The following is a 15,862-nucleotide window of genomic DNA, read 5'->3' on the forward strand; positions in this document are numbered from 1 at the left end:
TTTGCTATGTCAGAGAATAAATTGAGGTGAGGCAAGGGCAGAAGCAGGGAGACCAGCCAGGAGGCTACTGCAGGTACCATCAGGTAAGTGATGAAGGTGCCTTGGACTAAAGTGGTGGCAGTGGAGGTGGGGAGAACTGGTAGGAGTCCAGGAATCTCTTGTGCTAGCCCTGACTCAATCTGCTTATGAATTAGATAAGGGATCAGGATGACACAAAGGTTTTGGGGCTAAAAAATTTAGGACAATGAATTTGTCTTTTTAGATTTTGTAAAAAACATGTTTGGGTAGGAATATCAGGGGCTTGGTTTTGGACACTTTGAGTTCAAGATGTGTATAAGACATGTAAGTGAAGACATTAAGTAGGCAGTGGATATCTGAGTATGGAGTTGAGGAGAGCTCAGCTGGTGATAAACATTTGGGAGCCATCAACATATAGATGGTATTTAAAGATAGAAGACTGAAGGAGACCACCAAACGAGAGTACAGAAAGAAGTGTTAGGGTGAGGTCGCCCAGCAACAGTATTTTCAGGAAAATGCAAGCTTTGAGATCAGGCCGCAAACAGATCAACGAAAATTGGAGGAATAATAAATTCTTTCCAGGCAAAAGCAGCATTAGATGCAATGGTGCAAAGGTAAGTGATTAGCCAACCATGGTATAGCAAGTCATTTCTGCTCTGCTGAAGCAGAAATACCAGCTAGCTGACACAGAAAGATGCATTAAGTGACTGAGAAGGGCTCCTCTCATGCTGACTGGGTGACTATCCAGAGCTAGGAATGTGAGGGTTCTAAGGACAGCTTTAGAGTTAACAAGTGACAGCTGCAGTTAGTTTCCTATACATACACAAAACCAACCCGTCCTACCACCGAACATATGTCATAATGCTGGCACAACAGACACATCCCTTTTAATTTTGCAGACGAGGAGTAACTGTTGCTCTGGACCACAAAGCCACTTAGCGGCAGAGCCTCGCACCCGCGAAGATTACTAGGGAGATGTTTTTACCCCTGAGGACACCTGAGCTCTTAAGTGGGCCAGGCTCGGAGGGAGGGGGGCTGATAAGGAGAGTTCAGGCAGGGCAATCATGATGGGCGCTTGAGTTCTGCGCAGAATTTTGACAAGGGGGAGGGTCCTGGCTTGAAGACAAAGCAATGAGTCATTTAAGGATAATGGGAGGGCATAAGCGGAAGCTCAAGGATAAAAAGCACTGAAATACTTGAGCTGGCGGCAGGGCTGAACGTAGCCCAGTTGAAGATCCTTTCTTGCCACATCCTCTCTAAGCCGGGCTGTGAGTACCGCGTGGAACAAAGGAGAAGGGTGGCGGTGGGGTCAGTAAAGAGCCGGCCCAAGGTGCATCTTTCAGGTCCGGATGCTGGGAGCAGCCGTCCCCGCCCCTATATTCCTCTCAGCAGGTAGGTTTGCCCGGGAGTGGCTACCTCCCAGGCAAAAATTCGGCCTGGTTAAACTGGAAAGAGCAGGAAAGCCTGCCCACTGGAGCCCGGGGAACGCCTGCAAAGTGCCAGCACCCTAACAACCCAGCCACCTCACCGGTGCGGACGGGGCCGCGGGCTCTTCCGGGGCGGGCCTCGCCTGACGCAGGAGGGGGGCCGGCCCCGTCGCACACGAACCAATCACGACAGACGCTTCTACGTGGCTAGCATTGACCAACTGGAGACGGTAGAGATAGCGACGGGGAAATTCAAACGTGTTTGCGGAAAGGAGTTTGGGTTCCATCTTTTCATTTCCCCAGCGCCGCTTCCAGTAGGTAAGTTCTCTCTCACCGGCGCACTGAGGAACGGCTGCAGCCGGTGTAGGGGCTCATTGTCAACGCTGGTCGGTGAGGGGTGGGGCGAGGTGGGGGCAGCTTGCAGCCGGGTATGCGACGCGGCTAAACGAGCTGGAGGGGGAGGGGAGGTCTCGGTGCCTCAGCGCGTCTGGCCGGTGGGGTGATGCAGGAGGTTTTGTTGAGTAAGTAAGAAGTGGATGTGGCCCACGCTGGAAAAAAGGGGTGGTGGGGTACCTGCGCACAAGATCGTTTTCCAAAGGACGGTCTCTCTTGTTTTGCGGGTTGGAACTGGGAGAGAAAGGGGTGGCCGTGATCTGACAGTTACCTTTCAAACCTCTCTTAAGAGGTGGAGTGATACCTTGCTGCAACTTCATGACTTCTTCATTGTTAAATCCGAAGACGGGGCAGCATTGTTATCAGTCACACTGAGTTGGTGTTTGAGAGTCACAAAGATACGATTAAGAGTAAGACTGCAGACACTTTATTGAACAGACACCACCACCATGCAGATAAGCAAGTGCTCAGTACCAGTACAGTAGTTTCTTAGTGTTGGATTAAGGTGGCAAATCATGATTCTGCTAGATATGCACAAGAATAAACCTGTGGATTTCTTAATTATCAGTAAAGCCCCATCATGTTCATATTTTGCTTTGAAAGCACTTGCACTGTGAAGATTTACTCACGTAAAGCAGGCGAATAAAAGAATTGTTACTCTCGTTGCCAAACAAATTCTTTGCCTATGTCACTACCAGAATCTAAACAATCTTTATATGTATGTAGCTTCCAGAATCCAAGCAAACACTCCATCATATTTTTTTAAGTGACACTAAATTTACAGATTTCTAGAGTGATTTCTAGAGTGTGACGTCATTGATGTTATATTGGGGGAAAAAAGTGTACTTGGCCTATGAAACTTTGCTGAATAAATTACAAAGATGTGTACCTTGTTGTTGTGCACTTAGCTCCATTAATATTAGCCTAGTAATAGCTGCATTTAGATGTGTTCACAAAACGAATGCTTTAGTCGTCTGGGTTCTAAAAAGCCAGCACATTTTTTTTCTTTGATGCTAAATAGGAATTATGACTAGTTCAGTTTTTTTCTTAGAAATGGAGTCCGAGGATTTAAGTGGCAGAGAATTGACAATTGATTCCATAATGAACAAAGTGAGAGACATTAAAAATAAGTTTAAAAATGAAGACCTTACTGATGAACTAAGCTTGAATAAAATTTCTGCTGACACTACAGGTGAGCTTTTCTTTTCTTTTAAGTTAGTAACTGTTTGTTGGGTGTCCTCTAAGGTAAATAAATAGTACTAATCACTTTATTTATAATTTACCCACGAGTTTATTTTCACCTTCACTAGAATGTAGGCTACATGGGGGCAGGGTTTTTATCTGTTATATCCACAGAACTTTGGTGTCTGGCACATGGTAGGTAGGTACTTAAACATTTATTGAACAATGATTAATGGGTGAAGGTGCCCAGAGTTTAATACTCTAGCTCTTCTAAAAGTATTAGCTCAGAAGCCTCATTCTTTACTGTATTTCAAATGGTTGGTCATTTGAATGGTGACCTTTGGATAATTTTGTTACATGTATACTCACCATTAAATAGATGAGACATTGAAAATAAGTGGAAGAACCTGTGATCTAATCATGGTGGCTGACAATGTTCACTTTGAAAAAACCTAGAAAATGATAGTTTTGATGTTAAGCAAAATCTTAATAGAGTATAATTGTACTTAATTATGTCACACTAACAAAGGTTGTACATCAAGGCAATTGAGTATTTTAAGTATTGAGGAAGATTCAAAGGTGTTTGAAACCATAGTTTCTTTCTAGGTGAGAATTTATATATTCACTATGCTGCACTGTAATGCATGCTGGGCATCATAGGAATACTAGCGTAATAAAACACAAATGTTTTATTTGTTGATTAGAGGAAGAATAGGGTACTCAGGCATGAGGAATGTATTTGCAAAGCCACAGATGGCAATGTGTATTTTTAGGCATTTCACAGACTAATTTCTTAGGAAAGCAGTAGGAGGTAAAAATAGAAAATTAAGGTCAGACCAAATTAAATTTAAAACGACAAAGCAAAGTTATGCATGCACTATATTTTAGTAGAAAGTGGAAACAAATTTTATTTGTAAAAGTAAAGATGTAGGCTTTGTTGAAAGTGACTGAAATTTATAGACGGAATGATAGCTTCTCTGGAAATCTGAATTTAATAATGCTTAGTAATAACCAAAATATCCTGAACAGAAGACTGACATTCAAGTTATCTTTTTAAAAACTAACACTGAAGAAACTAAAAAGTACATTCCAGTGTGAAAATTTTGTCTGAAGATTATTCTTGCTGTTTCTGTTGGTTGGGGTTCCACAGAGAGAAACCTGACCGTCACTAGAGGTCCTATAAATTCCAAAGGTCTACACCATGGTAACTATGAGTTTGTTGGACTAAGAAATTATCAGGGCCTCTAGGAGAAATACAGGTTCCTTGGAGAGAAGAAAATGATTATATCATTTGTTTATTTTTTATTGTAAAGCTGCTTTAGTTGTTTTACAAGTAAGTATGAGGTATACAGAGATAATGTTGAATGAGTAAGTTTGTAAAGAAGGTTATATTAGGACCAGAGCAGTAAGTTTAATGAATAAATCATTGATGGGAGAATTTTCTAAGTTAATTAGTACAGGTGGTGGTGGGAGAGATTTAGTTTTCTATGGATAGGTAGGATGCTAAAATTGTAGTTATCCTGCAACAGCATAAAATTTTCTTAAACTACATCCAGTTTTTAAAGGCTACTTACAAAAAATCCCACTTATTTTCAAATTTTTTCTTTTCTTCAAAATATGTAACTTTTGGATAAAGTATACCTAGATAAAAGATAAATATACAATAAACAAGTTACTTACATTTATATGAACTTTTACAATTTTAAAAAGTATTACAAGGACTTTATGTACGTTGATACTGAGAGTACAAATGCTTGACTATATTTTGAAGGAAAACTGCAATTTGGCATTTGTTTTATGTCTTCACTTGTGATATATTTTGTTCCCCTTATTTAGATAACTCGGGAACTGTTAACCAAATTATGATGATGGCAAACAGCCCAGAGGACTGGTTGAGTTTGTTGCTGAAACTAGAGAAAAACAGTGTTCCTCTAAGTGATGCTCTTTTAAATAAATTGATTGGTCGTTACAGTCAAGCAATTGAAGCACTTCCCCCAGATAAATATGGCCAAAATGAGAGTTTTGCTAGAATTCAAGTGAGATTTGCTGAATTAAAAGCGTAAGTACTAGCATTTTAACTATGTTTAACTATGTTACATAATATGTAACTACATTGCAAAGAGAGAAAATAAAAACATGTCAGTATTGTGAGAAAATTAATATTTTTGGCTGGGCGCGGTGGCTCAAGCCTGTAATCCCAGCACTTTGGGAGGCCGAGACGGGTGGATCACGAGGTCAGGAGATCGAGACCATCCTGGCTAACACGGTGAAACCCCGTCTCTACTAAAAATACAAAAACTAGCCAGGCGAGGTGGCGGGCGCCTGTAGTCCCAGCTACTTGGGAGGCTGAGGCAGGAGAATGGCGTAAACCCGGGAGGCGGAGCTTGCAGTGAGCTGAGATCTGGCCACTGCACTCCAGTCCGGGCGACAGAGCGAGACTCCGCCTCAAAAAAAAAAGAAAATTAATATTTTTTTACCAAATACTTTTGCTTATAGTTAACAAGAATCTAATGTAAACTCTTTTCTATGCATATTTCCACAAAAGTTTACTTATTTTATACTGCCTAAAAAGATTTTTAAAAAATAACTTGCTAGTATTTAATTTTATCCACAGAGAAAAGCAATATCCCATGTCTTTTGGAAAATTGAATGAAGCATTATCAAATTTAAGTAGCTATGTTCTTTTTCTTAAATTTTGACTCAGATCTTTTATTACAGTATTCAAGAGCCAGATGATGCACGTGACTACTTCCAAATGGCCAGAGCAAACTGCAAGAAATTTGCTTTTGTTCATATATCTTTTGCACAATTTGAACTGTCACAAGGTAATCTGAAAATGTCAAATTCAAATTTTAAGTAAAGGATAACTTACTACAGCTTACATCCTAATATTAAATCATATATATGAAGTGGAAATTTGAGTCAAAAGGCATTAAAGTTGATCAGATGAGGATATGGAGGGGAAAATGCCACCTAAACGTAATTGCCGAGAATATCTGTTATACTAGCTTTTCCATGTATAAAGAGTAATCCAGGGAAATGAGCGTGAACATTGTCTATGTGCTACTAGTTAGATTCAGGAAATGTCTAAAGGAAAGTAGCTGCTTCCCTGAGTATTTGTAGGAAGAAGGATATCAGATATTTAAGCTCTAGCTTGAGTATCTAGAGCTTACATAAACTTTTCTTATGGTATGGTTTCATAGCACCAAAGTGTACATTAAAGTGTAGCTATGTAGCTTGGTGGTCAGGTAAACTGTGTGTGTGTGTGTGTGTGTGTGTGTGTGTGTGTGTGTGTAGCATTAAGTGGTAGTTCTTTAAAATAAAAAAAGTAAACTGCTGTAGAAACTATTTCTTGTTCACTTGGTTCTTCCTAGTCTGGATTTTTTTGGGTAAGACCAAGACAATCTCTTCCTAAGATATTTTTAACCTGGCCATTCTTTAGTCTTTTCTCATTTTCCGAAGCCTTTCGATAACACCCTCAGTCTGCTCTCTGGCCAGGTGTTTCCATTCTCCCACTGCCTTGTTTCTGCTACAACTGTGATCCAGTTTACTACCAGTGATAAACATGTTAACACTATTGGAAGAATCCCCGTGATGGTTTCCATAGCAGGGATTGGTCACTGGAGAGTATTCCCCAGGATTGAGGCCGGAGAAGAGAATTATGTGACTCAGAAATGATTTGAGAATTCTAAATTTTTACCCATTCAGATGATTTTTGAGTCCTAGTAATTGTCTTCTCCAATATGTCCTTTGCTCTGTCAGGTTACTTTTTAGAACTATTATCCGTTTCTTCCTTAGAAAAATGGATTCCTCCTTGCTTGTTAGAGAAAATTTGGCAAGGCTTCTTTCTCTCCATTCTACTTCAAAATTTCTTGAGGTATTGTGGCTCTCAATAACAACCATAAATTTTACATCTTTAGAACACATAAATATTGAAACTCTTAAATTGAGTTATCTGTAAAAAAAGATGAACTTTATCTGTACCACTTTATCTGCAGTGTGGTGGTAATGCACAGTGATGCATTGTGGTCAAATGCATTGCACAGCAGTGTATTATGGTCAATTTATGATTATTTTGAGCACAGTTGATGGCTTGGCTGTCAGGAAATAATGCAACATCCCTGAAATCCTATGCACAGTCTGTTGTGTATGTGTTTTTATAGGGATGGAGGACATTTCAGTTTTTACCAGATTCTTAAAGAAATCTCAGATCTCAGTACTAAGCTCTCTGATTAATTAAGCTTCTTAATTCTAATCTAAGCCTTTCTCTCTTTTGTTGTGCTAAAATACACAGCATATGAAATTCTACCACTACTGAATAAATGTAGACTTAATCACTATCAAAGATATTTTTAAAATTTATAAACTACTAGAAGCTAGAGATCATCTCCTAAGCATTTTTATACCCTAAGTGCCAAGTGCATAGCATAGTTCAGTGGCTCCTATAAATGTTGATAATATTCTGTAAGATATGTGATGTATACATTTAATATAAGTCAAATGCTAGGGGTAATTTTACCAATTTGTTTGGTAATCTGTCCATACTCAGAAAGACAATTATGATAGTTCCTCAGTTATTCTGCATTCTTTTTCAGGCTGATATAGCTGAGTGTGATAGCTAAAGATTAATCTGTATTTATTATATTTTACCCCCAAAATTCTTTTGATGGAAGATGCTGTTTAACAAAAGATGTCATCCTTTCCTTAACTAAATGTCATTATGAATGATACTTATTACAGCATGTTGTAAGAGACTGATGCTCTTGGCACTTTTGTAATATCTGGAACACCCTCCTGTTTCTAACTGTTGTGATTGACCTTTGCTGTCCACTCTTGGTAACTGCTTTGTTACACTTCTGTTACTTCTGAAAGTGGACGGTGGTAATAAACAAATGCACGATTACGTCAGCTACATGTTGCAAGGAAACTATTTGGTATGCATTGTTATCAGAAGAGAGTTGATTATCTGCATAAGAAGTGAGAGATTGCTTACTTGCCTATGAAATAAAGTACATGAGCCTTGGAATAAATTTTTTTTTTTAAGTCTTTTTGAGTTTTTTTTCTAGGTCCTGATGAATAAATATCTGGGTGGTGGGTAAAGATTACTGCCTAAAAATGATAATTATCTTTTGCTTTGTTAGGTAATGTCAAAAAAAGTAAACAACTTCTTCAAAAAGCTGTGGAACGTGGAGCAGTACCACTAGAAATGCTGGAAATTGCCCTACGGAATTTAAACCTCCAAAAAAAGCAGCTGCTTTCAGAGGAGGAAAAGAAGACTTTATCAGGTAACTATTAGTGTATACTAATACTTTTCTGTGGTCGGTAGTACTTCAAATAAAGATTCAGGATAATATTTTATAGAAAAGTATTATTTATGTAGAATGGTTAAAATCTAAGATTAAATTGTAAAGGAAGTAAGACTTTGAGAAGTAAAAAAGTCTTTACGACCCTGTGCAAATTTGTCTTTTTTGCTAAATAAACTTTTGTTAACACATGAAAAACAACTCTAAGCAAGAGAATGGTTTTTTTTTTGCTTTTAGAAATAGAGAATGTGCTTTTGCCCTGGGGAAATAGTTATATAATTTAAGAGAATTTGAAGTAGTTAAAGAATTATCTTGGTAACATCTTCATGTCTGCATATCTTACTTGGGGTCAAGTATTTACTATGAGTTGACTTTTAAAATATTCTTATTTATAAGATTACTTTTTTGTACTTTTCTTATTTCTTACAAATTTAATCATCGTTTCAAAATTTTTACAGCATCTACGGTATTAACTGCCCAAGAATCATTTTCCAGTTCACTTGGGCATTTACAGAATAGGAACAACAGTTGTGATTCCAGAGGACAGACTACCAAAGCCAGGTTTTTGTATGGGTAAGGAAATGGAAACAGTTTTTAAATGTTCATCTTCTATATAAATACATCTGTGTTTTTTAATTACGTGTATCTATATATATGTTTTTGTGTGTGATAATGTTTAGCAGTAGAGTAGAAATACATATTAATATTATTCTTTGAAAAATTGGGGGTATTTTCTTTCTGTTTAGAGAGAACGTGCCCCCACAAGATGCAGAAATAGGTTATCGGAATTCATTGAAACAAACCAACAAAACTAAACAGGTAAGTTACTTTCAATCTGCTTGATTAAGATGGTGATAGTTAAGTCTTAATTTCCTAGTTGGTTATTTAATCTTTCAAAATATTTTTAGTCATGCCCATTTGGAAGAGTCCCAGTTAACCTTCTAAATAGCCCAGACTGTGATGTGAAGACAGATGATTCAGTTGTACCTTGTTTTATAAAAAGGTATGTTGAGTTTTAATTTTTAAAATTTGTTGTCCGTATGTGAAGATTGATGGCAGAATGGTCTTAAAGTCTTTTACTGAGTAATAGTAATTATGATTAAGTTTTTATTCAGTTTTAGAAGATACTGAGTCTCTAAATGCTGTCAGTAACAAAGGAATGAGTGGAGAAAATAACTTTGTTTCGCTTTTCACTCATTAAAAATATTCATTAAAGGAACTTTAAAAATTAGGAAAAAATATTAAGCCAACATTAAGCTTAAAAGACTGATATTTGAGGATTTCTCACTTATGGGTAGACTGTCTGCTAAGAATCTCTTCCTATTGTGTTCGAGAGTCTCCATAACGGGTAGAAGGAGGTCTGGGAACAAATATTTGCTCCAGGTAGTTCAAGGGGAGAATTGCTGTCAGTGGGAAAGATGATGATTCTTTTGCTTCAGAGTCTAGGGCTTCAAGAAGTGGGACAGGTTAGGTACAGATGAAATACTGTTCGTCACATCAAGTGTGTTCCCCTTGCCTCAATTTGCATGTTTATTCCCTGTTAAGAAATGGAAATGTAGCATCTAGCTCAGCTAAAGGAGAGTTATTTTGGTCTATTCTTAATTTTGACCACCATTTGTAATATTTATATTGGAAAAGGCTCTTTACAGTCCAGAGAATCATTTTGCAAATAAACTTTAGAAATACAATGATTGTTTTTAGTTAACATCTTTTATAATTAAATTTCTATTATATTTAGACTTGACTAAACATTGACATTAAAAGAACATTTTGGTTGTCAAGGTTAAGCTTTAAAGTCTTGTCACTATCATTCCATCTTGTTCATCTCTATTTCAAATACCTAGCTCAAGAATAAAGGAGACTTTCTCCCACTCCAAAAAATTAAAAATAAAAATAGAAAAACTCCAGCCATTTTCTTGGTTCATATTATTGATAGACAATGCTAGGTACTGTGGAGGTCCACAGAAGTGCTATACCCTGGTTCTTATCCTTTAGCTATTTGTAATTGGAAATGTAGTTTCATCTACATACTTTGCCTTTCCCACAATCTAACCCTAACTCCAATTGCTATTGATTAGATAATGAAGAAGTAGGCAATCACCTATCTTTTGTCACTTTTGTCATTGCCCAGCACCTAATTTTGTTAGCTAAGTCACCTTTGTATTGGAATTATGTCACTTTAAAAAATGTCCTTTAAAGAGTTTTTTTAATAAAAAGTATTTATATTAAAAATTCAACTTAAGATGAAAAAATACATTGAATTTTTTTTTTCAAATTTAATATTAAAATTATTTTGTTTCATGGGTAAAAGACAAACCTCTAGATCAGAATGCCGAGATTTGGTTGTGCCTGGATCTAAACCAAGTGGAAATGATTCCTGTGAATTGAGAAATTTAAAGGTATTTTAATTCTATGTCATTATATGAAGCAAGGGTTCCTGATCTGGGAAGATCAGGATTCATGGAGCTTTTTCTGGGGAAAGGGTTTATAAATAGTTCATATATCTCCAACAGTGTTCCTCCATACCCCAAGAGGTGTGGGACTACCAGTGGGAAGTTGGTGCAGAAGTCCTAGATGATGTTTCTCCAAGATTAAAGTGGTAGAGCAAGAATCAACAGTCTCTTAAGAGAATCATGAAGTAGTATTTATTATGCATGTGTTTAAGCAGATAGTTGGCTTGGGTTTGAGAATACATGACTGGGGAACTATTGTGTCTTAAGTTTTGTTTTTTGTTATGTTTAATCATATGATTCTGGTAAGACATCTTAGAAAAAGAAAAATGAGAGAGTAAATTGAGTTAGGGCAGAGGTGAGGACATAAATAATCAATCCTAACTTCCTGACATGGCAATGTAACTGTGTGGACTTAAAGGAAATAATTTTAGTTCCTTCTACACTGTGATTTTTAGTGGTTATACTATTATTATAATTGAGTTAAACCCCTGGCATCATGATGTGGGTCTTTTCAATTTTATGTTCTTTGTAATGCCTCCCTCTTTCATGATCTATGCTTTAAGTATTAATTTTTTTCTAATCCTGGCTGTCCTAGAGAACAGTGCATAATTGTATCAAAAAGATTGCTCTCTGGATTTAGAGTAGCTACTGTCTTAAATTATACAGTTATTAATTTTGACTTGTTATTTTTGGTGATAAAATAGCCATCAAAGTAACAAAATACTTAAATCTTTTTTCTTGTCATGAGGCATACTCTATGTTGAATTCAAACTTTCTAACCCTTTCCATCTTTAAGTGAAATATTAGCCATTGATTAATACATCCACTGAAAGCAAATTGGCCAGATTTGTGGTTATGACCCTTCCCATTCCTCTAATTAATAATTCAGGCAATTAACCTTTGCTGGGGGTTTGTGAGTCTACATGTAATTATAATAGAAAATTTTATGAACAGTCTATATATAGATAAGACTTTAGTATATTGAACAGTAAGACAAATTAGTAGTACTACTATTTATGGGACTTTATTTGATTTTTTTTTTTTTCATGTAGTCTGTTCAAAATATTCATTTCAAGGAACCTCTGGTGTCAGATGAAAAGAGTTCTGAACTTATTATTACTGATTCAGTAACCCTGAAGAATAAAACTGAATCAAGTCTTCTAGCTAAATTAGAAGGTAAGAGTGACAAAATCAGTAGACTTATATGTTTAGTTAAGAAAACCATTTGATAGCCTGAGAAAGCAGACTAGCCACCCAAGAATTATGATGTGAAACTGTGTCTATGTTCTTTTATCTTGGATTTCAGTTCAGTTATATAGGGTATAAGAAAAGTATTGAATCCCGTAACAAAGGAAATTTATTTACCTAAAAGGTGCATAAAAGAAAGAGTGGAGGGAAAATGCAATGGAACTGAGTTATTTTTCTCAGTTGGCTTTCTGGAAGCGATACAGAGCTATTTTTATGTGACATCTCTCATCTTTTATCAAGCGTTTGGTTTTCCACTGCATGGGTACTGTGAGACATGTTCTGGGGATATGCAAGTGAATGAAACAGTGTCCCAAGGAGGTTGCAGTTGAGTGTGGGAGATACACAGAGATATATAAATATAATGCTGAATAGAATATAGAGATTGTCATGAGAGCCACATATATGAAATGCCATGAGAATTCAGAAGAGGGAGAAATTGAGGAACTAATTTGGTTTGGAGAAATAAGGAAATATTTTGTGATGATGGTGAAGTTCAAAGAAACTAATTCGGATTTAAATGGGGGGAAATAATAGGGTATTTCAGATGAAGAGGATAACACAGACAATGAATAAAATGTTTCAGGAACTACAGACTGTCTAGTTATGCTGAAGACTGTAACATGGGTAGTGTGCAAATAGGAAATAAGACTAGGTGGACTTTGAATGCCGTTAGATTTTGTGTTTACTTTTAGAATACAGGGTACCATTAAAAATATATTTAAACAGATCATTAATAGGATGATCATTGTCCAGATAGAGGTTGCCAGATTGGATGTATTAATTTTTTATTCGTTTTAATAGGACTGAGGAGGAACTTTGGGACCAAGTGAGGCTTGCATTTGCCAGGGATTTTGCTGAATGCCCAATATCCCAAGAGTGCCTCAGTCCCAGTCGAACAGGGACACACACAAAAAAATATTATTTTGGTTGGGAACAGATTCTTATTCCTAGTGTTTGATGGAAAATGTTTACATTTCGTATTTTCTTGGCATCTATCATAACTGGTATGATTGAGAAAATCATCTTTATCAAATATGCTTGTTAATAGTACTCTCAGTACTTAAGTTAATGTTTTAAATGAATGCTTATTGTCTACACTGTACCAGTAATACTTTATTAATATAATAACAGTCAGAAAACTGCCCAAATCACAAGAGTGCTGCAGAATGAAATAACACAAGTGAATGCATACTTGTAACCAATAGCCAGATCAAAAAAATAGAACATTACTAGCACCTCAATAACCTCCTTGATCCACCTCCTACTCAAGACCTCTCTCTTTCCAGATGTAAATCACTATTCTGATTTCTAACACCACAGAATGAAATAATACAGTGTGTATTCTTGTATTTGCTTACTCGCTATTGTTTATGGAACTCATCCATGTTTTTATGATGTATAGTCTGTTGATTTTTTATTGCCATGTGCTATTTAATTAGTGTAAATATAGTATAATTTGTTTATTCGTATGTACATGGATAAGTTTTTTGTCTAATGAATAATGCTGCTAATTAATATTTTGGTGTCTTTTGATTCACATATGTACAAATTTCTGTTGAGTGTATTCCAAGAGTGGGATTGTTGGGTCACAGGATATGCGTGTGTTCAGCTTTGGAAGATAGTGCCAAACAGTCTGGAAAGTGGTTGTGCTAACCTTAGACCAACAATTATGTTGCTCCTTCTCCTTTTCTTTGCAATCATTGTATTGTTGGCTTTTAATTTTAGGCATTCTGATGCTATCTAGTGGTATCTATCTCATTGTGGTTTTAATTTGCATTTCGCATTTCCTTAATGTCTGCTTTTGAACATCGTTTCATGTGTTTATTAGCCATGTAGATACTGTCTTTAACATACTGCAACTCTGTCACCCAGGTTGCAGTCTTGCTGATATTTCTATTGGTTTTTCTTTCTTTTTCTCATTGATTGTTAAGAGGTATTTATATGATCTAGATATAAATCATTAGTTGGAATATGTGTTTGTAAGGGAAAGGGCATAATTATTTTTCTTTCCCTTTTTAGTTTCTTAGTTGAGACACTCTCCTGAAAATACAAGAACGATTAACAAAAGAAAAACAAGCAGAAGTTTGTTAACACGTGCTCTACCCATTACCTGGGCGGGTTCAGTTCTGAAGTATTTTTTTCTCTCCAAGCAGTGGATTTGCTTAAACGGTATTTTAAAAAGAGCCATAAATCTTAAATATTGGCAAGACAAAGGAGAGAACAGTACCAATCTTTAAAAGCAGGCAAATGTGGAAAACTAGTAAAATCTATTTCCAGATTCCTCTGGTGCCTGCTAGTGCTTTCTGGGCCAAAAAGGAAGTGTTGTCTCCAGTAAGGAAAGATTTATACCCTGCCTTCAGGCAAGATATTTCCATATTTTTTAGATTTATCATTTTACCTTTCACCTTCTGATCTATATTTTTCCTGAGTTTAATGTTTACATATGTGTAAGATCAAGTGTCAGGGTTCATTATTTTTCCCATAATGGATATCCAGGTGACCTGGCACCATTTATTGAAAAGATCCTCCTCTACCTCACTGACCTGTTGTAAATTAGGTGATTCTATGTATGGTGTCTGGCTTTGGATTCTTTTCTGTTCCATGTTTATTTTTGCCTTTCTTCTTTTGAGACAGGGCCTTGCTCTGTCACCCAGATTGCAATGCAGTGGTGCGAGCACAGCTCATTGCAACCTCTGCCTCCTCGGCACAAGTGATCCTTCTACCTCAGCCTCCTGAGTAGCTGGGACTTATAGGCCTGTACCACCATGCCTGGCTAATTTTTAATTTTTTTGTAGAGATGGGGTCTTGCTATGTTGCCCAGGCTGGTCTCAAACTCCTGAGCTCAAGCAATCTGCCCACCTCAGCTTCCCAAAGTGCTGGGATTACAAGCGCGAGCTATCATACCAGGCCTAATGCTCTCTTAATAGCTGCAGTAAGTCTTGATATCTGTCAGTGTAAATTTTTCAGCTTTATTCTTCAAGACTATTTTGGCTATTCCTGGCATTTGGATTTCCATGTAAACACTAGAATCTACCTTTTGGTTACCACTTTAAAAAAACGGGATTGTGATTGATATTTAACTTAACCTATAAAGAAATTTGGGAGAAATTGATGTCTTTACAATTAAGTTTTACAGCTCAATAACCTAGCATACCTTTTCATTCATTTAAAGTAATGAGATAACTATTTTCTGTTTGGAGATCTTGTGTATCTTTTGCTAGATTTATTGTTGAATTTTTTTTAATGCTGATCAAATATTCTTGATATTTTTTGATGCTGTGATAATGAATGATATCTTTTTAAAAACCTTTTTGTAGCCTGGGTAACATAGGGAAACCTCGTCTCTACAGAAAAAGTTAGCTGGGTGTGGTGGTATGTACCTGTGGTCCCAGCTATGCAGGAGGCTGAGGTGAGAGGATCACATGAGCCCAGGAGGTTGAAACTGCAGTGAGCCATGATCACATGATCATGCCACTGCACTCCAGCCTGGGTAACAAGAAGAAGAGATTGTCTCAAAAAAAAAAAAAAAAAATACTTTGTTGTTAGTTTATAAAAAATATAATTGATTTTTACTTATTCATGCATTGCTAAATTCACTGAGTAATTCTAATAGTTTTCTGTGCATTTTTTGGATTTTTACAGGTACATAGTTATGTTTGAAAATAGTATAGCTGGCCGGGTGCGGTGGCTCACGCCTGTAATCCCAGCACTTTGGGAGGCCAAGGCAGGCAGATTGCCTGAGGTCAGGAGTTCGAAACCAGCCTGACCAGCATGGTGAAATGCCGTCTCTACTAAAAATACAAAATATTGTAAAAAAAAAAATAGCTGAGGATGGTGG

General features: G+C 36.8%; 1 protein-coding gene across 2 annotated transcripts in view; it reads left to right on the forward strand.

The window, feature by feature from the left end:
• Positions 1-1,197: 1,197 nt before the first annotated feature.
• The window catches only part of TTK (TTK protein kinase), a 40,036-nt gene continuing 25,371 nt past the window's right edge, over positions 1,198-15,862 (forward strand). Inside the window, exons 1-10 of one of the 2 annotated variants that reach the window (XM_011950277.1) lie at positions 1,198-1,763; positions 2,878-3,030; positions 4,857-5,079; positions 5,739-5,845; positions 8,162-8,305; positions 8,782-8,896; positions 9,070-9,142; positions 9,232-9,326; positions 10,635-10,722; positions 11,829-11,952. In XM_011950277.1, coding sequence (XP_011805667.1) covers positions 2,892-3,030; positions 4,857-5,079; positions 5,739-5,845; positions 8,162-8,305; positions 8,782-8,896; positions 9,070-9,142; positions 9,232-9,326; positions 10,635-10,722; positions 11,829-11,952 — 1,108 coding nt within the window. In that variant the 5' untranslated portion in view covers positions 1,198-1,763; positions 2,878-2,891. The remainder of the gene's footprint in view (positions 1,764-2,877; positions 3,031-4,856; positions 5,080-5,738; positions 5,846-8,161; positions 8,306-8,781; positions 8,897-9,069; positions 9,143-9,231; positions 9,327-10,634; positions 10,723-11,828; positions 11,953-15,862) is intronic. The other variant, XM_011950276.1, reaches the window with a different exon arrangement.

The sequence above is a fragment of the Colobus angolensis genome, unplaced genomic scaffold (genome assembly GCF_000951035.1).
Source record: "Colobus angolensis palliatus isolate OR3802 unplaced genomic scaffold, Cang.pa_1.0 Scaffold304, whole genome shotgun sequence".
Taxonomy (NCBI): Eukaryota; Metazoa; Chordata; class Mammalia; order Primates; family Cercopithecidae; genus Colobus; species Colobus angolensis.